At 43.1% G+C, this 26,972-nt stretch overlaps 1 protein-coding gene across 1 annotated transcript; it reads left to right on the top strand.

The window, feature by feature from the left end:
- Positions 1 to 336: 336 nt before the first annotated feature.
- TTC4 (tetratricopeptide repeat domain 4) lies at positions 337 to 25,446 on the top strand. The gene is made up of 10 exons (XM_046007859.1): positions 337 to 518; positions 1,131 to 1,248; positions 1,996 to 2,157; positions 5,980 to 6,057; positions 7,930 to 8,054; positions 18,061 to 18,147; positions 19,661 to 19,878; positions 20,508 to 20,589; positions 22,061 to 22,143; positions 24,216 to 25,446. Exons 1-10 carry the CDS (start codon positions 408 to 410, stop codon positions 24,316 to 24,318), a joined length of 1,167 nt encoding a protein of 388 aa, XP_045863815.1. The 5' UTR covers positions 337 to 407; the 3' UTR covers positions 24,319 to 25,446.
- The last annotated feature ends 1,526 nt before the right edge of the window (positions 25,447 to 26,972 follow it).

The raw sequence follows: 26,972 nt of genomic DNA, 5'->3' as shown, positions 1-26,972 counted from the left end.
TGTGTTTACTGTCTCTTCCACTATCTTATCAACTCCTGGAGAGTGAAGTTTGATCTGCTTTGGCGACCACCATAGGCCTGAACACACAGGGAGCTTGGGAAACATGTATTGACTGGCTGAACAAATGAGTGAACGAAGTGATAGTGGGGTATTGTGGGACGCTGGGTTAACCCACCACCCCAAAACCTCGGGGGCGGGGCGGCCTCCGTCTGAGGGGAGGGCGGGGGCCGGGGAGGTGCTGGGCGGGGCGGGGCGGAGCCGCTCGGCCGGGCCCCAGAAGGGGCGGAACCCGAGGCGCGCGGGCTGGCGCGGCCGGGAGGATTGAGGGAACGGCACCCGCGCAGCCGGAAGTGGACGCGCAGTTCTCGCCGCCGGAATCGTGGCGGAAGGGCTGAGGAGGGGTCGTCATGGAGGTGCCCAAGCCGGACGCTGCCGGCGACGATGCCATGGACTCGTTCCTGGAAAAGTTCCAGAGCCAGCCTTACCATGGCGGCTTCCACGAGGACCAGTGGGAGGAGGTGGGCGGCCCGGGGCCCCGCACGTGTGTGGCGGCGTCATCCCGACCCCCGGGGGTGGCTGGCAGGCGCCTCCCGCGCCCGCGACCCCCACCGCGGGCCTGCGCCGGGATAGGTGGTTTCCACCTGGGAGTGTTGGAAACTAGAACCCGGGGTTTGGGGGGCCGCCTTAGCGGCCAGTACCTTTAGGAGTGCGGGTTTTGGAGTCAGACTTGTGCCTCCAGCACTTGCTGGCCCAGTTACTTAACTTCTCTGAGCCCGTGTCCTCATTTGTAACATTTCCCTAACTGGAAAATGTCACGTCGGATCGCGGCGGGAGTGAAGGGATATGGCGGATGAAGGGATATGGCGGGTGAAGAGCCGGGAACCTAAAGAGCGCTCAGTTAGTGGTGACTCCCACCGCCCTCATAACATTGTGAGCCTCAGAAGAATGATTAGAGATCCTTACCTGCGCTCGCCCCTTACACGTGGGAAACTGAGGCCTGGAGAGGGAGCGAGCGAGCTGATGATGACTAGCAAAGCATGATGAGTCAGAAAACTGATAGATATGGAATTGGATCTGCCCTGTGCAAAATCTTATTCCTATAGTTAGTTCTTTCTTCTCTTCAACTCCAGGAATTTGAGAAGGTCCCCCTGTTTATGAAGAAGGCGCCACCTGAAATTGATCCCAAAGAAAACCCTGACTTGGCTTGCCTCCAGTCCATTATTTTTGACGAAGAGCGATCTCCAGAAGGTATCTTACATGAGTCTAATATTTTTTTTGTGTGTCCACTAAATTGAGATAAAGAGCGAGTCAGAAAGTTTCTGCTAACAAGTCGTAGTTAGCCTGGGCTAACTTGGCATTATTCCACATACACTCCCCCCCCCCCCCCCAACTAAATGCTAAGCTTTGGGGATAAAAGGATAAGATTGCCCTCAAAGGTCTCATGCTGCAGTGGATAGCCATATTGTTCTGTGTTTATGTGATAAGTGCCCAAGTGTGGCTATGGACTAGGGGCCCAGGGAACACTGAGGAGGGGGAGGTACCAGTGGGCTAACAATGGATTAGAAATTTGAACTGATCCTTAACAATTTTATAGGCTCTTACTAAGGTGAGGAGAGGGGAATTTGCATTCCAGGGAATAAAATATAAGCAAAAACAAAAGTGTAATTTTCCTCCATTTCTTCAGTTATTAAAAAAAAGTCCTTCAAACGGTAGGATAAATACACTTTTTTTCTTTATGCATCTTTTTATTTATTTATATTTTTGGTAAGTATCTAATAATCTACCTTGTAAGATACTTGGAATTGATTGTAGCATTAAATACACATGACTTTGCTTCTCCATGTTGGTACCGAGTTTTATAGGATTAATTTTTGAGTTTTCTTTATTTTTTTAAAATTTGGTTTATCATATGTAACATTATTGTATGATTTAGGATATATTTTTAATGAGACTTTAAAAAAATAGGAAAATGATTATTTATTCTCTTCTTTGCAGAACAGGCCAAGACTTATAAGGATGAGGGCAATGAGTACTTTAAAGAAAAAGACTATAAAAAAGCTGTGATTTCGTATACTGAAGGATTAAAGAAGAAATGCACAGACCCTGATTTGAATGCTGTCCTTTATACCAACCGGGCAGCAGCACAGTACTATCTAGGTAATTTATTCTATTATTTGGTGCTTTCTAAAGAATTAACGTATGGTAAAAGCCATTATGATGGCCAGTGCAGAGTTTGAGAATGTCAGAGGAAGAGCTGCTTAATCCAGAAAGGTAAGCTAGATTACTCTAATTGAACACTGATCTTCCAGGTAGACTGGGTGAAAAGGGAAACTAGAGAGATTGTGTAATTCTTGCTATCTGAACCAAAAGAGTGACGTACTTAATATATGAATTGGTATGATCTGAGATTTTTTTTAGCCCAAATGCTTCTCTCTAAAAAAATGTGTTTTTGTTTTCGGCCATTTACCCTCTTCTGAAGGATGCTAGAAGGATTCAAGCAAAGAGGTTTTTGTGTGAGAGAAACTATCTTAAAGGGAGAATTTTCTTTTTCTTTTTCTTTTTTTTTTTTTTAAGATTATTTATTTATTTATTTGACAGAGACCACAAGTAGGCAGAGAGGCAGGCAGAGAGAGAGAGGAAGAAGCAGGCTCCTGGCAGAGCAGAGAGCCCGACATGGGGCTCGATCCCAGGACCTTGGGATCATGACCTGAGCCGTAGGCAGAGGCTTTAACCCACTGAGCCACTCCGGCACCCCATTAAAGGGAGAATTTTCAAAGAGTATTCTGTGGGACCTGAAGTGAAAAATATTCTTTGGACAGTGCTGCTGCTTTGTTGGAGATTGCAGTGCACAATGTGTTAAAGATGCGAGATGACCTGCAGCAAAGAACTTTACCCTTTCATTCTTAAGTTTTGTAAGCCCTCTTTTCAAGTAACACTAACATGCAGGATTCTTCTGCAGATGGGAGGGGCTGGTAGAGAATAAGCCTTGCAGTCTAGCTGGGATGAGTCTGCTGGGCCTCATCACCTTTTGAGCAGTGTTTCTCCACAACCATAGTCTGCTCCAACTGTTGTCTCCTTTAGCGTGTTTCATTATAAAATTCCAAATACTAAGAGTGGTATAGAACTTTAGATATTATTCGGGCCAACCAGCCCCCTCATTTTACATATGCCCAGAGAGGGACCCTCTGATGAGTACGAGAACATGGACTAAAAAACCGTTCTTCTAACTTCTGGAGGAATACATTTTCTTCAGCAGATGAACTTGAGTTCTTGTTCTGTGCTAGGCAGTGGTGTCGAAGAGAGGAGTAAGATCTGGCCTTTTCCGGAAGAAGTTTCATTCATTTCCTTATTCAGTCAGTAAATATATATAAAACATTTACTATGTGCTAGGCATTGCACTGTGAGCAACAGCTGCATAGTTCCTTTCTTTGGGGAACTTAAAGACTGTCATGTGTAGGGCTAATCAGACCAGAAGAAGCACCTGGCAAGAAGAAAACCATGTATGGGTGATGTCAGAGGAGCAGAGGCATAATCATCACAGTCATCTTTAAATGTGATCTCACTGGTACAGCTTATAGAGCACTTTCACGTTTGTTATTCCTCTTGACCTCATAGCAACTATGTAAGGTAGGTGAGGTTAACAGCTTTATCCCCAGGTAGTAGAACATGCAACTGTAGCAGAGTACTACAGTCAGTTTAGTAAAATGAACTGTGTAAGGCTGCACAGTGCTAGGATTAGTGTAGAATCAGGTCTGATTTGAAGTGCACTATGGAAGTCACCTTTACCCACACTTCAAGAAGTACCCAGTGCTGTCAGTTCCTTAGTCCTTTGAGTTTCTGCTGTACAGCTTGTCAGCTTTGGGGCTTTCCCTCTGCTGGCTTAGAATTCAGTTTTTCTGGGCCTGATTTGTCATTTAATCATTGTCCTTTTGTTCTTGAGCTTTAAAATGTGTTCTGTGAAAAAAAAGGTGGGGGGCGCCTGGGTGGCTCAGTGTGTTAAGCCTCTGACTTCGGCTCCAGTCATGATCTCAGGGTCCTGGGATGGAGCCCCGCATCGGGCTCTCTGCTCAGCAGGGAGCCTGCTTCCTCCTCTCTCTCTCTCTGCCTGCCTCTCTGCCTACTTGTGATCTCTGTCTGTCAAATAAATAAAATCTTTAAAATAAAATAAAATGTGTTCTGTGTTCTTACTCTTGTCTCAGTGGGTTTATGGCATTTTGAGGGAAAGGGGGAGAATAGTGGAGGTTTAGTTAAATCTTTATGTTTGATCTACCACCCTCAACCAGAGGTCTGTGGATCTCTTTTATATACATTTTTTTCCATAGTTAATATCATGCTGTCCTTCCAATTTTGTGTTCAGTTCTTTTAATTTTATAATGTGAACAGTTTCACCTGTATAACTAAGAATATTTGTGAATAGTGGGGCGCCTGGGTGGCTCATTGGGTTAAACCCTCTGCCTTCGGCTCAGGTCATGATCTCAGGGTCCTCGGATCGAGCCCCTGCTTCCCCCTCTCTCTCTGCCTGCCTTTCTGCCTACTTGTGATCTCTGTCAAATAAATAAAATCTTTAAAAAAAAAAAAAGAATATTTGTGAATACTGTTTTAAAAGCTACATAAAGTTGCATCATTTGGACATACCAGTGTTTACACAGGTGGTATTGAGTATATAGCTGCTTTTAGGTTTTTTAAAATAATGCAGTAATGAACACAGTTGGTGATTAAGTTTTCCCATGAATCCTGATTATTCTTAAGGCTGAAGCCAGATTTGGCAAACTGTGGCTCCCAGGCCACATCTGGATCCTTGGCCTCCTGTGAACTAAAAATGTCTTATATTTTTAAAGGATTATAAAACAAAGAAGAATGTGTAACAGATGGTATGTGGCCTGTAAAGCCTAAAATATCTACTGTATGGTCCTTTACAGAAAAATTTTGCTGACCTCTGCACTAGATTTATAGAAGTGAAAATAATAGGAAAATACCAAATATTTGAAAGTGAAAATCTCCTTTATGCCCTTCCAGTTTGGATAACAGTATGTATGATAGCACACTTTTTTTTTTTTTAAAGATTTTATTTATTTAAGAGAGAGTGAGTACAAAGTGGGGGAGGGGCAGAGGGAGAAGGAGAATCAGACTCCCCATTAAGCAGGGAGCCTGACTTGGGGTTCCATCCCAGGACCCTGAGCAGAAGGCAGACACTTAACTGACTGAGCCACCCAGGTGACCCTACACATCTTTTTTTTTTTTTTAATGCATTTACAAATATATATGTGTATGTACATATGTTGGTATATTTAGATGGGTTTGTTTTACAAAAAATACTGATATTTTACAGTAGAGCAACCAGTTAAAACAGTATTGCACAGGCATCCTATCATGCCTTTTATGTGCACGTATATCTCACCCTTTTTAATGGTTGCATAGTACTTAGTAGTGTGGATTTACCAGAGTTCTTTAATTGTTACTACATTGAGGATATTTAGGGTATGACCAGTGTTTCATAATTCACAAATAAAACTAATGCTGCAGTTGACATGCTTTTACATTTATTCTTGCATATTTATCCAAGTATTTTTAAGGATAAATTGTTAGAAGAATATATTTGGGTTGGAGTATACGCACAAATGCATGCTAATTTGCTCTTTTATTTACCCGTAAGAGTGTCCTTTCCCATGTTTTCACCCATCCTGGATATTATCTGTTTTTAATTTTTACCAGTTCCATGTTAATTTTAATTTCTTCAGTCACTGGTGATGTTGACCATCTTTTCGTGGTCTTGCTAGCCATTTACAGTTCCATGGACTTCCAGTGTTAGAAGTATTTCTAAGACTTGATGAGCACAACTATATTTTTTTTTAAAAACTGTTGCGCTCTGATTTATATTTCTCTAAGACTATACAAAAATGTCTGTGTCTCTACACATAAAACTTTGCAAATATTCTGATCGCAGTCTTGTTTTCTCTTTTACTAAATGGTGCCTGTTAGGCAATTTTCGTTCTGCTCTCAATGATGTGACAGCTGCCAGAAAGCTAAAACCCTGCCACCTCAAAGCAATAGTAAGAGGTAAGTATTGTAGAACCACAGTATGATTGTCTTTACGGAAAAGTTTCCACTCACTGCACCGAAAGTTGAGGCATTTTAAGCTTTGATATTAAGGTGCTAAGATACTAATGAAGTCACATTTTTGCAGTCTTGATGTTAAGTTCTTGGTCCTTATCAATGATAACATACTGTTTTAAAAAGAATTTCCCAGGGAATAATAAAACCCTTTATATTTTAAGAATTTGTGGAGAAATTGAAACTCCTCATTTTAAACTAGTAATGAAATTAATTAAAATAGAGTAATTCCAAAAGCCACATTCTTATTTTTTTTTTTCCAAATTAGCTCTTTGAAAGGTGAGATCTTCAGATGCCATGTTAATTAAAAGATAAGTTATGGGACCTTTGCTGATAACTCTGATGCTGAGCTGTTCCCAGATTTTATTTTCTTTTGTGGTCTGACCTTTCTATGTAATAATAGTGCTTATATTACTTTTATACTTTACCTTTTCTTTGAGAAGCTCAGAGGTGCTTTGTAAACTTTATTTATCACATATTAATCTTCCTTATACTTCCATGATCGACTGTTTCATCATAAGCCAAATGCTTTACCAAAGTTAATGCATTTTTAGGTATGTATAGTTAGGGGTTGGTATAGGTAGATCCATGTCCCTCAGCTATAGGGAAAGAAGGTACTGTTCAAAGATTGGCAGCTGGGGCGTCTGGGTGGCTCAGTGGGTTAAGCCTCTGCCTTTGGCTCAGGTCATGATCCCAGGGCCCTGGGATCGAGCCCCACATCCGGCTTCCTGCTCAGCGGAGAGCCTGCTTTTCCTTTTCCCTCTGCCTGCCTCTCTGCCTATTTGTGCTATCTCTCTGTCAAATAAATAAGATCTTCAAAGATTGGCAACTAAAGTCAGTGTAGTTCTGTGGAATTGGGACACGCTGGAGTCTATAAATCTTGAATTGTTAGTTTTACCTCAGCATGTGACCTTGGCAAGACACCCACTCAGAGTGTCAGAGGGTGTCTGGAAGATGAGGTTGGATTCTATTGACATCTAAGCCCTTTCAGTTCTGATATTTGGAAATTCTGTGGGAAGTCTAAAGAGGCTTACTGGAGAACAACAGAAGTGGTGAGAGGAGAGGCAGGTTAACCTGGAAGCCATTAGGAACAATTTTAGGAGAAACCTAATGTCTTTGGTCTTGCCATTGCTTCGATGAATGGCTGAGGTCAATTCTGCTTTCTGTCTCTATTTATTTATTTATTTATTTATTTATTTTTAAAGATTTTATTTATTTATTTGACAGAGATTACAAGTAGGCAGAGAGGCAGGCAGAGAGAGAGGAGGAAGCAAGTTCCCTGCTGAGCAGAGAGCCCGATGTGGGGCTTGATCCCAGGACCCTGAGATCATGATCTGAGCCGAAGGCAGAGACTTTAACCCACTGAGCCACTCAGGCGCCCCCCTTCTGTCTCTATTTAAATATCATCTGAGATGAACTTTGTTCTCATTTGCAGATGAGGAACCTGAAGCTCAGAGTTGCTCAGTATTTTATGTAATGTCTAGTTGGTGAAGAGTAGAGCTAGATTTCCAGCTCAAATCTGACTCTAAACCCTGTGCACTTTGTCATTAAGTTGTAGCCTTCCCTACTTTAAAAGTCCTTAATGTCAGGGAGGCTTACAGGAGTTTTAAGCTGAATGGGCCCTAGAGATCTTTCTGATCTAAGATAAGTAAAATATTCTTGTCTGGGGAATGCAGTAGAAGGGGCTTTAAACATCTGTTTCTCTTCAGAATGCTGGCTGGTAGCTGGTGGAGTTTGGGGATGGGGGCTGGTTCCTGCTCAAGGGGAGTTCTTTCCATGCATATTGTCCACATATTCTAAAGATTCTGGGTTCTACAGGTGCTTTATGCCATCTGGAACTGAAAAACTTTGCTGAGGCTGTTAACTGGTGTGATGAAGGGCTGCAGATAGATGCCAGAGAGAAGAAGCTTCTGGAAATGAGGGCTAAAGCAGACAAGCTGAAGGTTGGTGGTAAAATCATTAGCCAGTTGGCATTTGTTATTTAGCATTAATTTATTAGTATTTCCCAGATTGTGTCTTGTGGGTCATTGTCAGTTTTTTCTTTGTTAAAAACAAAACCCAAAACTATTCCCTACCTTTAGAACTCTGGAGGACACAGACAAAGACATAAATAAATAGTTAAAATGTGACAGAAGCAAGCAAGAATATATAATATATATAGTAATAGTATCTAACTTTGTCCTGGACAAGGGCAGGGCAGAGATCCTGATAGCAGAGAAGGTTTGCTGAAAGAGGTGATGTCTGTGTCTAATCTCTTGAAGACTGAGCAAGAGTATACTCCACTGGAGGGTGAAGTAAGGATTGGAGAACATTCCAGACAGGAGAAAGCATAACCATCAGCAAGTCCTTGATATTTCTGAAACTCAAACCCCTCTTCAAAAATAGTGAATGTAATATATGCCTCAAAGGTTTTTAGGAAGATTAAATGAGAATGTGTGTGTGTATGTTAGCACATTTCTTGACTTACAGTAAGAAGTTGATAAATTTGTTGCTATTGTGATTTGAATAAATGAGAAAGAGCATAAGGCTGCAATAATACAGTCTGCACACTGTGTAAATCTCTCGAAAGAGGGGAGAGGAATTGACAGAAACATTTTAACAGGGGCACCCAGGTGGCTCAGTCAGTTAAGGGTCTGACTCTTGATTTTGGCTTGGGCAGTGATCTCAGGGTACTGGGATTGAGCCCTGTGTCGGGCTTCCCACTCAGTGGGGAGTCTGCTAGTCTCCTCCCTCTGCCCCTGCTCATATGTGCACGCACACACGCACACACACACACACACACACACTCTCTCTCTCTCAAATAAATAAATCTTTAAAAAGAAAAAAAATTAAACCCCGAAGCTTCTACAGTATTGTGTAATTCCCAGCTTTAAGACTTGCATAACTTGTGATGAAATGCACATAGTAGCAACAGTGATGATAATACAATAATAAGAGAATACCAGCAGTACCAAAACTAACATCCAGCATTTAGATAGCATTCACTATGTGTATCTTCAAGGTGCTATTTAAAAATCTACACTTGTGGGCACCTGGGTGGCTCAGTTAGTTAAGCCACTGCCTTCAGCTCAGGTTGTGATCCCAGAGTCCTGGGATCTAGTCCCACATCAGGCTCCCTGCTCCATGGGGAGTCTGCTCCCTCTGACCTTCTCCCCTCTCATGCTCTCTCTCACTGTCTCTCTCTCAAATAAATAAATAAAATAGTAAAAAAAAAAAAAATCTTCACTTTTATGAATTCATTTAAACCATACAACAACCCTGTAAGGTAGGAACTATTCTAATTCATCTTGTAGAAGTGAGGAAGCTAAACACAGAGAGATCAGGCAGCTGCCTGAGTCACATAGCTGTGGTTAAGCTGGGTGTCAGAACAGGCAATCTGGCTCTGGAATCCGTGTGTTTAGTCCCTATGCAATGCTGTCTTACGTGTCTATTCAGAAAGCCAGAACTAGACTTCAGATCTGATTCCTGGTCTAGGTCTGTCTTCATTGCTTATACTATGGAAGGGGAATTTTCAGTGCTGTGGGAGCCTGCAGCTCTCCCTGCAAAGGGGTAGGTTTTAGTCAGAAGTCACTCTGGTCATATAAAATAGTAGAAAGAGTAGGTAATTTGTTGACTCATGTGGCTCGGTAACAGAATTCTGAGCCTAGATAACTGGTGGGCCAGAATTTCTAAAAGTGGTGTATATAGGAGAGAATGTCTAGAGGGCTACTGAAGAAGGACAAAGCCAAGTTAATCCACAGAAGAACCCTTAGTGGACCTAAACGAAAGCTTGCAGGTCCTGTAGCACAGGTGTAGTTTTTTTGTTGTTGTTTCTATAGATCTTTTTTAAAACTTAAATTCAGTTAATAACATATAATGTATTATTGATTTCAGAGGTAGATGTCAGTGATTCAGCGGTCTTATATGATACCCAGTGCTCATTACATCACAAGCCCTCCTTAATGTCCCATCACCCAGTTACCCCATTCCACCAGCAACCCTCACTCAGTTGTTTACTGCGATGAACAGTCTCTTATGGTTTGTTTCCCTCTCTGATTTTGTCTTGTTTTACTTTTTTCCTCTCTTTCCTTATGATCCTCTGTTTTGTTTCTTAAATTCCACATATGAATGAACTCATGATAATTATCTTTCTCTGATTGACTTACTTCGCTTAGCATTATACCCCCTAGTCCCATCCACATCATTGCAAACAGCACAATTTCTTTTTTTTGATGGCTGAGTAGTATTCCATTGCATATATACTGCATCTTCTTCTTCTTTTTTTTTTTTTTAAGATTTCATTTATTTGACAGAAAGAGACATAGCGAGAGAGGGGAACACAAGCAGGGGGAGTGGGAGAGGGAGAAGCAGGCTTCCTGCCAAGCAGGGAGCCTGTTGTGGGGCTCAGTCCCAGGACCCCAGGATCATGACCTGAGCCAAAGGCAGATGCCCAATAACAGAGCCACCGAGGAGCACCCCCTCTTTTTTTAAAGATTTATTGATTTGTCAAAGAGAGTGAGCAGGCAAGCGTGTGTGCACATGAGAGCATAAGCAGGGGGAGTAGCAGGCACAGGGAGAAGTAGGCTCCCCAGGACTCAGTCTCAGAACCCTGGGATCATGACCTGAGCCAAAGGCAGACACTTCACCAACTGAGCATCTGGGCTTATTCTATAGTTTGGCTATTGTGGACATTGCTGCTATAAATATTGGGGTATAGGTGCCCCTTTGGATCATGACATTTCTATCTTTGGGGTAAATACCCAGTAGTGCAACTGCTGGGTCATAGGGTAGCTCTATTTTCAACTTTCTGAAGAACCTCTGTACTGTTTTTCAGAGTGGCTGCACCAGCTTGCATTCCCACCAACAGTGTAAGAGGATTCCCCTTTCTCTGCATCCTTGCCAACATCTGTTGTTTCATGACTCGTTAATTTTAGCCATTCTAACTGGTTTGAGGTGATATCTCATTGTGGTTTTGATCTATATTCCATGATACAGGCACACAGTTAAAGAAAGATGTCAGGGCCCAGAAGCCTGATGCTGGGCATGGGTGACATTGCTGGCTGAGTGTTGTTTTATTCTATATCTGAGTATAAATTGACGCTGGATTCCTATATGCTTGGCTTGTGTGAGCAATGGATCTCATGTGGCTATATTAAAATCTGACAAAACAGCCATGAAGGCAGTGAACATTACCAGAAACAAAGCCTGGCTTTATTAAATGATAAAAGGGTTAGCCTATCAAGAAGACTTAACAGTTCTAAATATGTATTACCTAATAACGGAACTTCAAAATGTAATAAGCAAAAAAATTGAGGGAGACAAATCTACAAATAGGTGTGGATGTCAACATCCCTTTCTTTCAGTAATTGATAGAACAAGTAGATAAATCGGCAAAGAGAAGTGACATCAGCAAAAATGGCCAAATAAGAATCTAAAATTCTTTATTTCATAAAGTCTATGGAAAACTGACAAAAATGTTCAGAGTCAGTAACTTTTTTCAGAGCTCTGAAATGAGCCAAAGGCTTACAGCAATCTGGGGAGTGTTTATCCTAGAAAAATAGTTGAACCTTTATAAGTACAGCAAGTTTTGTGACATTTTAACTTGCCCTGTCCCCTTCTCCTCCCTCCCTGGTACCACAGTAGCCTTGAAAGAATCATGGTGAGAATGAGTAGCCAGCAGCCACCAGAAGAGGCAGACTGGATTAGAGCTTGTCCAAAGCCCCAGTCCCAGAGAATTGCCATTATTGGACCATCTGAGTGGTCTCCTAGAAGACCTCACTCACAAGGCAGATTTTAGTTAACTCATCCTGGAGCTATCCCAGTATGAAAAGCTTTTTTTGGGGGGGGGGGGGTTTGCTGGGAAGGAGGGATGTGTCAAAAACAGAAGCAGTTATTTAAGATTGCAGCTGCTTGGGGCGCCTGGGTGACTCAGTGGTTTAGGCCACTGCCTTCGGCTCAGGTCATGATCTCAGGGTCATGGGTCGATCCTGGGATCGAGTCCCGCATCGGGCTCTCTGCTCGGCAGGGAGCCTGCTTCCCTCTCACTCTCTCTGCTTGCCTCTCTGCCTACTTGTGATCTCTGTCAAATAAATAAATAAAATCTTAAAAAAAAAAAAAAAAAAAAAGATTGCAGCTGCCTGAGATAGTGGATGCCTGGGCAAACAGTAGGCTTAGCAGAATATTTAAAAGGAAAAGCTGAGGGGAATGAGATTCTTCAGGGACTTTGAAAAGCTCCAGTATATTCCTGGAGTAACGTCACATGTGCATCCAGGGCTATGCATGTGCTCAGGAAGGATCTAAGAAGGCCCTAAGCTCTGACCTTTGGCTGACTTAGAGGCTCTGTGGAAGCAGTAAGTGAAGGCTGAGGCTGAACTGTAAAGGTGAGTGTTGAAGGTGTGTCACAAGATGTACAAGAGAGCCCCTCAGCTAAGAGTGGGAGACTTTGGCTTCAGGCATTTAGGGAAATCTGTACAATCATTAGCTGACCACTAAGCTAAGTGTTTAAGGACTTTATTGGTCACATAAAACCAAATACAGGCTTAACAGAATTAGTTTAGGAAAGTAACTAAACAGTGACAACAGCAATATCTAACACTGGAGAAGAAAGAGGAAGAATCCAGTTTCTAGAGTTGCCACATTGTATTATTTTAAATGTCTGGTTTTCAATACAAAGTTACAAGACATGCAAAGAAGTAAGAAAGTATGACCCATACCCAGGAAAAAAAAAAAAATCAATAGAAAATGTCCCTGAGGAAGCCCAGACATGAGACTTACAAAACAAAGACTTTGAACCACACTTTGAAATATGTTCTAGGAAGAAAGAAAGCAATGTATAAAGGACTAAAAAAATATGAGAACAGTGACTTACTGAATAGAGACTGTCAGTAAACTGAAAAAGAATCAAATAGAAGTTTTGTAGTTGAAAAGTGTAGTAACTGAAAAGTTCATGTAAGGGTTCAAGAGCAGAACTGTGAAGATAGATCAATTGTGATTACCCAGTGTGAGGAAGAGAGAAAGAAGAATAAAGAAACATTAGGAGAGGGGTCTCTGGGTGGCTCAGTCAGTTGGGCATCTGACTTGATTTCAGCTCAGGTTATGATCTTAGGGTTGTGGGATTGAGCCCTGTATCAGATTCTACACTGGGAGGGGAGTCTACTTGAGATTCTCTTCCTCTTTCTCTCTGTCTGACCCTCCCCACATACCCATGTTCTCTCCCTCTCTCTTTCTTTAAAAGTAAATAAATAAATCAATCTTTTTAAAAAAGAAAAACATGAAGAGAGACTGAGGAACCTGTGGGATGCCATCAAGTATCAGCATAGATATGGGAGTCCCAGGAGAGGGAAAGAAAAAGGGACAAGAGAATATATGAAGAGATAATAGCTGAAAACTTCCCAGATTTGATTTAAAAAAAATAATTACCTACCCTTCAAAGAAACTTAACAAACTCTAAGTAGGAGATACTTGAAGAAATCTACATTCAGATGCATTATAAACTGTTGAAAGTCAAACATGAAGAAGTTAAAAGCATCAAGAGAGAAGAGACTCTTCACATACAAGAGAGCCTCAATAAAAGTAACATCTGAGGGATGCCTGGGTGGCTTAGTAGGTTGAGCACCCAACTCTTGATTTTGGCTCAGGATGTGATCTCAAGGTTGTGAGATCAAGCCCTGTGTAGGGCACTGTATTGGGCGTGGAGCCCGTTTAAGATTCTCTCTGACCTTCTCCCTCTGCTCCCCAAAAGTAGTAGCTGATTTCTCATCAGAAGCCATGGGAGCCAAAGGGCCATGGGTTGACATTAGGAGTGCTGAAGAAAAGACTGTCAACTAGGGAGTCTATATTCAGCAAACCTATCCTCCAAAAATGTACAGGAAAAGTAAAACTTTAGGTGCAAATGATATGATCTTATATATATAGAAAATCCTAAGAAATCCACTAAAAACACCTATCAGAATTAATAGATTAGTAAACTGGTATGATAGATTAATATACAAGACCCAGTTGTATTCTATAGACTTTTGGTGAACATTTCAAATATGAAAATAATTCCATTTATAATAGCATCTAAAAGAATAACATATTTAGGCATAAATTTAACAGAAGTAGCATAAAACTTATAATCTGAAAGTACAAAACATTGCTGAAAGAAATTAAATCTAAAAATATGGGAAGACATCATGGATCAGATCCTAATAATGGTTAAGATGAAAATGCTCCCCAAATTGGTATACAGATTCAACTCAATCTGCATCAAATTTCCAATTGGCTGCTTTGCAGAATATTGACCAACTGATTGTAATATTCATATGTAAATTCAAGGGACCCAGGATAGCCAAAACAATCCTAAAAAAAAAAAATAGAGGACTCACACTTCCTAATTTCAAATCTTACTGTAGAGCTATAGTAATCAAGACATTGTGGTACTGGCAGAAGGGGATAGACTTAGAGATCAGTGCAATAGAATTGAGAGCTCAGAAATAAACCCTCATATTTATAGACAGTTGATTTTCAGCAAGGGTACCTACACCAGTGGGGAAGGAATAGTCTTCCATATCAGCACCAAAAGCATGCATTTGGACCCCTACCCCATACTATTTACAAAATAGATCAAAGACCTAAATGGAAGAGCAAAGCTATGATAAAACTCTTCAAAGAAAATGTTGGCATTAATCTTCATGGCCTTGGATTAGGCATGGTTTCTTCGATATGACACAAAAAGCACAAGAAACAAAAAAGGTAAACTGGACTTCATCAAAAGTAAAAACTTCTGCTTCAAAGGCTATCATTGAGTAAATGAAAGACAGCCCACAGGGTGAGAGAGTATTTATACATCATAAATCTGTTCAGGGAGCTTTATCTAGAATGCATAAAGAACTCTTAACATCTCAATAATTAAAAGACAACACCGTTTTTTATTTTTTTTTTAAAGATTTTATTTTTATTTATTTGACAGAGAAATCACAAGTAGGCAGAGAGGCAGGCAGAGAGAGGGGGAAGCAGGCTCCCTGCTGAGCAGAGAGCGTGATGCGGGGCTCGATCCCAGGATCCTGAGATCATGAACTGAGCTGAAGGCAGAGGCTTAACCCACTGAGCCACCCAGGTGCCCCAAGACAATGCCATTTTTTAGATGGTCAAAGGATGTGAACAAATGTTTCTCCAGAGGATACATAAATGGCCAAAAGGCACATGAAAGATACTTAACATTCTTAGTTATTAGGGACATGTAAACCAAAACTACAGTGAGATACTATCTCACACTAAGATGGTTATAAATTTTTTTCAAAGGAAAACAAACATTGAAAAGGATGTGGAGAAATGGAAACCTTCACATGTTGCTGGTGAGAATGTAAAATGACAGCCATTATAAAGAACAGTTTTGACGGGCACCTGAGTGTCTCAGTCAGTTAAGCGTCTGCTTTCTGCTCAGGACATGATCCCAGGGGCCTGGGATTGAACCCCATGTCAGGCTCCCTGCTCAGTGGGGAGTCTGCTTCTACCTCTGCCCCTCCTCCTGCTCATACTTTCTCTTCCTCTCTCTCAATAAATTAATCTTAAAAAAAAAATTTCTTTTGACAGTTCCTCAAAAAATTAACCACAAAATTAACATATGAACCAGCACTTCTACTCTTAGGTTTATACCCAAAGAAATTGGAACAAAGTATTAAAATAATACTTGCACAGGAGTTTTCTTTCTTTCTTTCTTTTTTTTTTTTTTTTTTTTAAGATTTTACTTGTTTATTTGAGAGAGAATGAGAGAGAGCATGATAGGGGAGAAGTCAGAGGGAGAAGCAGACCCCTACACGAGTTTTCATAGCAGCACTGTTCATAGTGGCTGAAAAGTAGAAATGATCTAAATGTCCATCAATTGATGATAAATAAATTGTGGTATGTTCATACAGTGGAATATTATTCAGCCATAAAGGAGAAAGAAGTATGATACACACAGCAGTGTAGATGAACCTCAAAAACACTTACGTTAAGTGAAAGAAGCCAGATATAAAAGATCACATATTGTATGACTATGTGTATCAAATATCCAAAATAGGCAAATCTGTAGTGATAGAGAGCAGGTTAGTGGTTGCCAGGGGTTGGGGACGGCAGGAAGTGCGGAGGTGTTTAGCTAAGAGAAATGGATGCTCATAAAAAGACTTGTATAAGAACAGTCACAACCTGTTTTATTCAGAGTGATCCAGAAACAGCTCTTGTGTCCATCCAACAACAGGAAGGAGATAAGCAAAGTGTGATATTCATACAGTGGTACATTAGTTGGTAATAAAAAGACCTACCAGTGATGGGATAGGAGGGAGCATGAGGGAACTTTCTAGGGGATAGAAATCTCCATCTTTTTTTTTTTGTTTAGATTTTTATTTATTTATTTGACAGAGATCACAAGTAGGCAGAGAGGCAGGCAGAGAGAGTGAGAGGGAAGCAGGCTGCCTGCCGAGCAGAGAGCCCGATGTGGGACTCGATCCCAGGACTCTGAGATCATGACCTGAGCCGAAGGCAGCGGCTTAAACCACTGAGCCACCCAGGCGCCCAGAAATCTCCATCTTTATTGAAATGTTGGGTACTCAAGGTGTACCCTTGTCTAAACTCTTTGAACTATACACTTAAAATCTGTAAATTATACCTCAACAAAGTTGATTTTTTTTTTTAAAGGGCAACAGACTCTGCAGTTCAGGGCTCCTCTGACCTGGTGGTCATTCTACTTTATGTGGCTGCCAAGACTCCAGACTTCATATGAGACTTCGTAAGCCACATCACTCACATGTATAGTGTAAATCAGAGTAAAACAACAGGGACAGAGTCTGTATCATTCTTAATCATTCTCTAATGTGGACCAGACACTGCGGTTGGATGTAGCTCAACTGTGAAGGTAGAATTGGACATGGTTTTTAGTGGTATCCATGGGGTGGAGTACTCTGGATAGCGTAATCGGACTTCCCAACAGCAGAAGGGAGTTTTGTAGCTCTGTTGGCAGACTGGATTGGAGGAGGAATGGACAAGAGTTATCAGCCATTGTCTCCCTAAAAAGGTAGACTTTGTTCACGAGAAATAGGAGATCTGTGTTAGCCTTTGTGAGACTTTTGTGGGAAGGATGAGGGATGGTTGGTACTGTAGTTTAGATCAGGCGTCAGCAAACTGACCAAGGCCAAATCCAGCCTCTGGCTTGTTTTTATACATTCTGTGAACTAAAGATGTTTTTCACATTGTTAAAGAGTTATAAACAACTAAAGAAGGTAGATAATATGCAACAGAGAGCATACATGGTCTGGAAAGCCTAAAAATAATCTCTAGAAAAAGTCTCTGAAAAAAAAATTCTCTAGAAAAAGTTTGCTGACCTCTGTTAATCTACAATCCTGAGGGTAAGAGCAGAATCAGCTGGTTTGGGGCAGATTTGCAGGAAAAGGAAATCTAAGTTATATTTCTGCCAGATTAAGTAGAGTGATAATGTTTTTCTCTCATGGTTGTAATTGGCAAAGGGCAGAGCCTCTGATAAGTTCTTAGCCTGGGTTTTCCCAGTATTTCCTATACTCCAGCCATTCCAGAGAAGTTGAAATACCCCATAGACCCTGATGTCAGTCCCTCTACCGAGAATGACCTTTCTCCATCTGGTGGAATGTTCTGTGTCCATCTAAACCCACCTCCTCAGTGGGGCAGAATCCATCACTCCACTCTTATTTTATAGTACTGGATTCACATCAGCAGGGTAATACATAACAGATATTTCATTATTTGTCCCCTCAGTAGACTGAGCAACGTGTGTATGGGAACTATACATTTTTAAATTTCTGCTGCCATGAGTCCTGGCACCAGGTGTATGCTCTTAGAATGTTAATTGAACTGACTCAGGCTGTTGGTATTGCTTGACATGGGAACCTGGGTTGGACAGATTGGAGACTAAGAAGCAGGCTGGGGTGACAGAAGGGGTAACAAGCTCCTGGCACTGATGGGTCTGAATTTCATTTTTAGAGAACTGAGCAGAGGGATATCAGGAAAGCAAAGCTGAAAGAAAAGAAGGAGCAGAATCGGAGTGAGGCTTTACTTCAGGCCATCAAGGTGAGTTCTCAAACCTCAGGCCCATATGGTTTTGCTGATCCTCAAACTTGTTAGGAACCTGTCTTGGGATGCTTTACCTGAATGAGTCCGTTCATTTTTCTCTTTGGTTTGGTGAAGCAGTGTGTTGAAGGGGCTCTGGAATCAGATCCCCTGAGTTCAGTCAGCCTTCCTGCTTGTGTACATATGTTGATCTCAGGTAAGCTGTACTTACTGGATAGTTGCTATGGGCTAAGCATTATTTAATCTTCACAGTGGCCTTCTGAGGTAGATCTTCTGGCTCCTGATTTGCTAGGTGGTGATGTGGTCTCAGGGAGGTGAAGAAACCTCACACAGCTAATGTGTATCAGAGCCAGGTCCTTCCTCTTAGCTACTGCATCCTGAAAAAATCTGAATTTTTAGGATGTTGCTCCTTTAACAACAATAAAAATTCGACCCACTCATTTCTTCTCTGCATTTTAAATGGATGTAGTTTGAGCCAGATCTTGTTTTTACCTGGATACTGGATACCCAGCAAGTCACTTGTGGAGGTCTGGCTGGCTTGGTCTTCACAAAGGAGATGACACCTGCCATGAGTTTGGAGAGTTGGTTCTTGGTTTCATTCTTTGTTGTGTCAAATTATGCACCATTTAAGTTACTTGTGTACTTTGAAAACTTCACACTACCAAGATGGACTCCACTATTGCCTCTCCTTAACAATCTGTTAACTCCTGTTAAGCTTAAGGAGTTAAGCTTAAGGAGTTAATCTGTTAACTCCTGTTAAGATTAAGCAGGATGGAATACTCCACAGATTCTCCTGCTAATCCTCATTCACAGTGAGAGATTTTGGGGGTTTGATGAAACCCCATCAAAAATAATTTTAGATTGCATGTAACTTTCCCCTCTTGTGCTGGCCTTCACACACATACATAAAGAGACAACTCTTCTCTTCACACGTTTATCTTTATTTCCATGAGACAGTCAACATTAGGTCAATATGTATTATTTTTAGTATTCCATGTCCTAGCTAAACCAACATGCTTGCCATTTTTGTATACGCTACACTCTTGATCTTTTCTTTGCCTTTGCATATGCTATTCCTTGGAGATGGTATGCCTTTCCATCCTCTCCCCACCCCTCCAACTTCTCTGCCTTTCATAGTTATTGCTCAAGGCCCAGCATTCTCCAGTCTTCTCCAGCCCCCAGGCAGAATTAATTATTGATGGTCTGCACTTCTGCACTCCACTTCCTCTTACCTTATATTCTATTTATTTCCATAGCTGTTTGCCCACTAGACCATGAGTGGGGCCTTAAGGGCAAGAACTATGTCTAGCTTTTTACTGTAACACAAGGTCCAGTATGTGGTGGAATCCTGGCGATGGTGTGTTATCCCTGCTGTGCTGGGCCTCTGGGGTAATGAAGACGAGTTGTCTAGAGCTGGCTTCGGGGAGCTCACAGTATAGTGGTTTCCCTGCTGTTGAAATGGGCTTGCATCCTTCCACACAATAAGGTTTGTATATTTCTGTTTTTAATCCAGGCTAGGAACATCAGTCTAATCTCTGAAGTTGCTGGTCAGGATGAAGATTCAGACTCAGAAGGTCTAGATGAGGTTTTCCTGTATGGCCTCAGCTCGGTGAACCTTTACGGAGCCAGGCTGAATGTGGATGAGCAGGGCAGGTTAAGCTGGCCCGTGCTCTTTCTGTACCCGGAGCATGCCCAGTCGGACTTCATCGCTGCTTTTCACGAGGACTCCAGGTACTTATTTGCCCAAGAGCCCTCTGTTCTTGCTGGCATGCTCTTTCCTTGCTGTCCCTCGGGAGAGGGACAAGTGGATTTTTGGTTGAGGAGGGAAGAGAATAGAGGGTTAACAGTCTGTTTTGGCATAATCTCTCTATCCTGGAGCTGATTTCTCCTTTTACTAACTATAACTACCTTTAAAATGACAGACACAAGTCTCACCATCATCCTGACTGGGATAGTAAGTAGACACCACAGTCCTGTTTGTCAAGCACTGACACATATCTCTAGTGAGATACAAAGTCATTCTAGGTAGTATATGCATAGTAACTGAAGTGTCTATTTATTAGAAAAAAATATAACTAGCAATTTTAATGTATGATTCCATAGGGTTAATGCTTAGAATGTGACTCAATGTAAGCAATATTAAGCCTGAGTCAGTTTAAAGAAAATTATTGTCATAATAGGACAAGTAATACACATTACATTTTGGCTTAAACCAGATGGTTTTGGCTCGAAATGGCTTAGGCCTGCATTTCATGTTTTGTACATTTTTGATAGCAATATGAATGGGTGTCCAGGGACTGTGATGTTGGAAAACAGATCATGAATTATTGATACTCAGAAAGTACATGTTATATCCTTAGGTTTATTGATCATCTAATGGTGATGTTTGGTGAAATACCCTCTTGGGATTTAGAGCGGAAATACTGCCCTGATAATTTAGAGGTAAGAGATGTTTTACCTTTTTCCTAGATGGGATATTTTTTGCAGGGGTGGGGTGTGGGGGGGGCAAGTTTTTACTACTTTAAAAAAAAATTGTGTCTGGGTGGCTTAGTGGGTTAAGCATCTGCCTTTCGCTCAGGTCATGATCCCAGTGTTCTGGGATCGAGCCCCATGTTGGTTTCTCTGCTTGGTAGGAAGCCTGCTTCTCCACCTCCCTCTCCCCTTGCTTATGCTTGCACATACTCTCCCTCTCTCTCAAATAAATAAATAAAATCTTTAAAAAAAAATAGTGTCAAATGATACAGAACATAAAATTTACTACTTGAACCATTGCATCTGTAGGATTAAGTACACTCATGTGGTTGTACAACCATTCCCACTCTTCATCTCCACTTCATCATCCCAAACTGAAACTCTGCACCCATGAAACAGTAACTCCATTCTGTCCTCCCTGCAGCCCTTGGCAGCCACCATTCTACTTGCTGTCTCCATGAATGAGACTACTCTAGGAACCTCATTTAAGTGGAACCATATACTGTGTCTTTTTTTATCTGGCTTATTTCACTTCGCTTGATGTCTAAAAGTTCATTCGTATTGTAGCCTGTGTCAGAATTTCCTTTTTAAGACTGAATAGTATTCCATTATTCATTGTTGGGACTTTTTTTTTTTTTTTTTTTAAATCACAGCTTACAGTACAAAGACTTTCTCTTTTACTAACCATTTGAGAGTAAGATGCCAGCTGATGCCAATTGCCCCTGAATACTTCAGTGTCAGTTTCCTACAAACAAGGATATTTTCCTTCATAGTCCCAACTATCAAAATTAGGAAATTCGCTTTGATACACTAGTACCGTCTAATTCTCAGACCCTGTATCAGCTGTCCCCTCACAAGGACACTTGTCTCAACCACATGGGCTCTGACATCTCATCATGGACAGCCGTTCTACCAGGTAACCCTTATCACCTGGCTTATGCTGGCCAGCTCCCAGCAAGGCTGCCCTCCAGTGACCAGGCTCTGAAACCATCACTCCCTGCCAGCCCTTCTGTATGGACATCTTCCTCACCCTGCATGGGCTTTGACACCTGCACAGGGCCATCATCCTTCTCATCCTCAGGCTCTTCCCCTGCTTTGGACCACCGTAGCTTGGTTCCTCTACATATAAGGGGTCTAGGACTGAATCGCTAGGGAAGGGAAGGCTCACAGGCCTGGACTTGAATCTTGGCTCCTCTGTTTGCTAGCTGGGTGTTACTGGTGAGTTATTCCCCTTCTCTGAGCCTTCATTCTATCTTTGGAAATGGAGCCCATAATACCTTTCTTAGTATGGGGGGTGAGGACTGAGTGCTTTGTATTCCACAACTCTATAAAGGACTCATTGCCATCTCTTTAGCTTTTCCCTAGACTTGGCCTCAACATGCCTAGTGCTGCTGAGGCCCTGTATTTGTGTCCGATTCCTGTTCCTCTGTTACTCTTGCAGATCTACTTTGAGGATAAAGTGGGGACAGAACTCTACCGGGTGCCTCCCAAGAGCACGCTGCTGCACGTGCTGCAGCACCCCAGGTGAGCCACCTTCACGAGGCTGAGCAGACCAGGGAAGATGCTCAGGCTCCATCCCAGGGGTATAGCCAGGGTCTCATTCCACTGCTGATGGGTTGCCTTGTATGCCCCTCCCTTTCGCCCTGGACACAAAACTGTGAGATGGCAACCATGGAGTCTGGCCCAGGTCATTGGCCAAACAGCCTTCAGTATGACTCAGCATGTTGCGATGCAGCCAGGACACCCTCAGATTGGGAGACGTGAATGGGGCTGGTCTGAGACGGGACAGGCTCTCTGGCTGTTGGACCTAAAAACTGGCACTCCTGTTCCTCATTGTGCGCGTGTCCTCTGATACTGTTATATGGAAAGAACATTGGTTTGTGAGGTCAGATGCCATCATTTACTGGCTGTGTGACTGTAAGCACATACTGCCTCCCTGGGGAGGTTTCCTCATCTTTCGGATAGGAATACGAATTCTTGCCTGCATTTTTCTCAGGTGTTTGAGAGCCAGGAGAGAGTAGGAGTCAAAGTGCTTTTGTAAACTGTAAAGGCCAGTCTTGTTATAAGAGTGCATCTTTGTTAGTAGCTGTGGCAGCCCAGCTGGATTTGGCTTTTGTCTCTTTGTTCAGCTTTGGGGTATTCCTGGACCATAAAGGAATCTCCTCAGTAGATTTATAAGTTGACTCTTCGACTCTTTTTCCCTGAGCTTTGAGCAAAGCAAATGCTCTTGCATTTAGGTTAAAGGAGTCCGATTTGTTGGGCATGAGGGTGGTTGGGCATGGTGGGAAAGAGGTTGGAGAGCTGGGCTAGGGCCATTTATGAAAACTTGAACGCCCTGCTCAGGAGCATACTTCATCCTGATAGTGGTATGTGGAGCCCCAGAGGATGTGTAGGTAAAATTTACAGAGTAGTATACAGATTTTACATGTACGAGTTGATGATGAGGCATGAGGTAAGGGGCAGAATGGCGAGAGATTTCAGAGGCAGATTGGATAGGAATTGGTGATGTGGGAACTGACTTGGTAGGTGGTCCAGCTGGTCATGATGCTTCTGCTTTGGCTTATCAGGCAGGAGGGGTAGGTTTCTTCAGATATGATTGATGACTTTTCTTAGTGTTTTTTTTGGGCACTAAATCTCTTTGTCTCCAGACAAATTTTTAGCTATTCATTTTTTTCCATTATTAGCAGATTATTACCACAGTTCTTTAAAGACCTGAGGTCCACTCTCCCCATCTCCAGAAAATGGGGGAGAAATCTAAAAAAGTAGATCTGTGGAGGAAAGCCAGTTTCATGCTTCTCAGAAAATGTAAACACTGTCGGAAATGTTTACTTTTTAAATAACTGACATAGGTAAGAGGCTGCTCAGGACAGGATTCTGGCAACTTCAGACTTAACTGAGTGGAGCTAAGATATAGACAGCCCCCTCCCTGCCCTAGTCCAGGCACATTAGGTCATGCTAACACTCCTCAGTCTGGGAAGCCAAGGCCTTGGCCACCTCTCCAACCTGCCCCACTACACCTGCTTTATGCCCCAACTACAGCATATGCTCTGGTGCCCCATACCTCCTTGCTTTTGCTCCCCCGTGCCTCATCACTACTCCTGTTCTAAATGAAAGTCAAGATGGATAAGGCATCTGCCAGGAAGCTTTTCTTGATTCCCCTTTCCCGTAGAGGGAATCCTGCCCTAAGGCTGTACCTCACAAATGCTTCTACAATTGTTTTTGCTATCACTAATTGATTATTTATCGCCCTTCCCGCAGGACTTGAAAGCAGGGATGAAGGTTTTTTTTGTTTTTTAGCATGGGGCCCAAGTTACCCTTGGCACGCACTGTTGAATGAATGAAAGGATAAAGGGAGGGATGAATGAATGAATGGATGTTCTTAAAGTTTGATGTCATGTTTAGCCACAGACATGATGCTACAGGACAGGTCCAAATGCGTTTGCCAGATATGTAAACAACCGAACAAATAAATGTGCTAAACTGACATTTTAATGTTGACTTACATCCAAAGGTTCGCCTTGAATGTGGCTGGGAGGGTGCATGGATGATGAAGACCGCAGTTCAGTTAACCCCTTCTTCTGTTGTGTTCACTGCAGGTACTTTGTAAAAGCCCTGACACCAGCATTTCTGGTCTGTGTAGGAACCTCTGATTTTTGTAGGAATTACGTCCAGGGGAAAAAGGTGCACCAGGTAAAGTAACCAAGCCAGGCAGAGCCAGGCCCCCTGGATCTCCTCCCTCATTCGCCTCTGCCTGGAATCCAGCATTCTGGAATCAGCTCAGGCCTTTTTGTCTGCCACCGTGGGGACAGTGGTGGGGAGAGAGCTGCTGACTTCCCTGAACTGCATTCTCTCCAAAGTGCCAAGCTCCAGCTGGTCTCCACTCTCTTCTGTTGATACAAGACTCTGTACCTCTGTCATGACATGCCTGGACTCATTGTGAGCTGTGTTACCACCAGCCTCTATCTCTGAAGGGACCATCGTACAGTTAACACCTGTTACAGCACCTGACCTGAGGAAGTCCTGGCCTTTGGCCACGGACTCGGGAATCTAGGTCCACGGTTCTGGCTGGACCTTTGTGGTATTAGAGGCTTCAGAAAAGCTACCCCTCAAACCACATGTATACACAAACCATACAAATAATTTTAAGATATTCAGACTGAGGGACTCAAACCTCCAGGTGTCTTATGAACAGAGAGGCTTGCTCTATGGGGATACTAGAGATCCTTGGAGTGAGATGAGGTCAGGAAAGCTGGCTTCTGTTCCTGCAACCGTAAAGACCTATAAACCGGGATCTTGCAAAACCCCTAACAAGTTTACCAGTTCTCTTGATCCTGTGTAATAGGGAAAATTGACAGACTTGGATGGTAGACTCTTGAGTTCCTCTCTAGTTTTCACATTTTAGGATTTTTGGCAGTTGAGTCATTGTCACAGTTTGTATTTTTGTGTGCAGCTGTTCACTCCTTCCTAGAGGATAGTTTGTATCCTTACCTGTAGCCACTGGCCTGCTTGCAGTATCCACCCCATCCCACCGGGGAGGCAAAGGGACGTGAGTGGACACATCTAGACGGGAGTTTGGGGAGCATTGCGTGGTGAGTTTATGCTTTTCCTTTTGCCATGAGAACACATTTCCCAGCTGGCAGCTGTCCCATCAACCTGGATGCCAGAATGGTAAGACACGTTGAGCAGGTCTGAAGGAGCTGACCTGCAGCCGTTGATTGTAACAAGAATGAGAAATAAATGAGATTTGGGGGTTATTAACTGTGGCAAATCTAAGTAATACATCATTAAACCGAAACCAGCTGCTGTCCTTCAGATGGACTAATTTGAGGTTTTGTGCATGTGCTTCACTGTCTTTGGAGGGCAGCTTGCTGTGGTATATTGACTAAAGAGCCACGCAGCTTTCCTTCCAGGTGCGGTGTCTGTATGTGGCTTGTGGCCCGGGAAGCTGAAGTCCCGCCCCCACCCTCGCCTGGCTTAGGCCGTATCAAGGCCATTCGCTCTCCCAGCTAGAGACTTGCTGCTTGGTTGTCTTTGTAAGAACCTGGCCCTCTGTACGAAGCCAGTTTGCTACCAGCAACCCTGGCGGCCATTGCAGGGTTCCATGGAGCAACACCCTCACTGACCTGGGGCAGTGGGTCCCAGTGTGCCACCTCACTCATCTGGGAAGCAGACAGCTTACTCAGCTCTTTCCTGGACACCCCTGAGAAACCAAGTTCTGGGACTTCATCCCCACCACCCAGTCCTTTCTTTAGCCTTCTGGCTGGCCCAGTTACCAATAAGCTTCAAGCCCTGCCCCTCTGTCTGGCTAGGGTGGGCAGAAGCAGAAAGGGGAGGAGCGAATTACCATGGCAGACCCTGGCGGCTGCTGGCCTTCTATGTCCGTGAGGACAGACTGCTCGGAGCCTCCCTCTAAAGGAGTCACGGCACCCACCTGACAGGCTTGTCCACGGCACCTCTGTGCAGATCAGCAGCGTCAGACCAGCAATTCTCAGACTTGCACCCCAGGGCACACCTGCCAGTATCTGGAGACATTTTTAGTCGTCACAACTTGGTGGAATGCTAGTGGCATGTATGGGTAGAGGCCAGGGATGTTGCTAAGTAGTCTAGAGTGCACAGGACAGCCCCCACAATGAAGCATCATCTGCCAAACCGCCAATAATGCTGTTTGAGAAACATTGCACAAAAACTTCCAGAAGGCAAGCTCTCAGTTGGCAGAGGCCAGATGGGGATTTGTCTTAGTGTCTAGTCCTGACACACAGTCAGTGTGACACAGAGGGAGCTGTGTGTGTGCTGATGAGTGGATGGATGAATGAATGAAAAAAACAAACCAGAGTTCTGTTCCAAGGACGCATCTGCACACACACAAGCATCAGCAACAATATTCCTGGGCTCAAAGCCATGTGCCTGCCTTGCACCCTCCCCAAGGTGGCTTCTGGCCTCCCTGGCCCATGGGCCCTGCCTTTTCTGACCTGTGACATCCTCTCTGGTCTCTAAGGGAGTGGGAGAGCACAAACTAAGGAGCTGGCCACGGAGGCTAGGACTAGAGCCTGGTTGAGGTTAGGAGCAAGTGTCCGGCTGGCCCAGTTAATAACTGCTCCCTCTCCCCCCTGCAGGCAGGGGGATCCCAAGCAGCGGCAGGTGGCCTGGCCCTTGCCCGCTGCCTCTCCAACTGCCTGCCCCTACCTGGGACACGAGCAGAACTGAGTCAGAGCTCTCACAAAGACTCAGCCGTCTGCCACCTCATTTTATAGATGAGGAAACAGGACCAGAGGGAAGGAGGGGCAAGACCTGGGCATTAGCATTCTCCACATCCTGGATTTGAGGCAGAGTCTTTCCAATGAACTGGGGATACA

This window comes from Meles meles, chromosome 1 (genome assembly GCF_922984935.1).
Source record: "Meles meles chromosome 1, mMelMel3.1 paternal haplotype, whole genome shotgun sequence".
NCBI lineage: Eukaryota > Metazoa > Chordata > Mammalia > Carnivora > Mustelidae > Meles > Meles meles.
This window is presented reverse-complemented; position numbering and strand designations above follow the sequence as displayed.

Bases quoted from the DNA above. Each gene is read 5' to 3' on its own strand.
- TTC4 (XM_046007859.1), top strand. From the start codon at position 408: ATGGAGGTGCCCAAGCCGGACGCTGCCGGCGACGATGCCATGGACTCG. The intron at 1,249-1,995 runs GTATCTTACATG...TCTTCTTTGCAG, and splicing joins CGAAGAGCGATCTCCAGAAG to AACAGGCCAAGACTTATAAG. The intron at 8,055-18,060 runs GTTGGTGGTAAA...TTTCATTTTTAG, and splicing joins CTAAAGCAGACAAGCTGAAG to AGAACTGAGCAGAGGGATAT.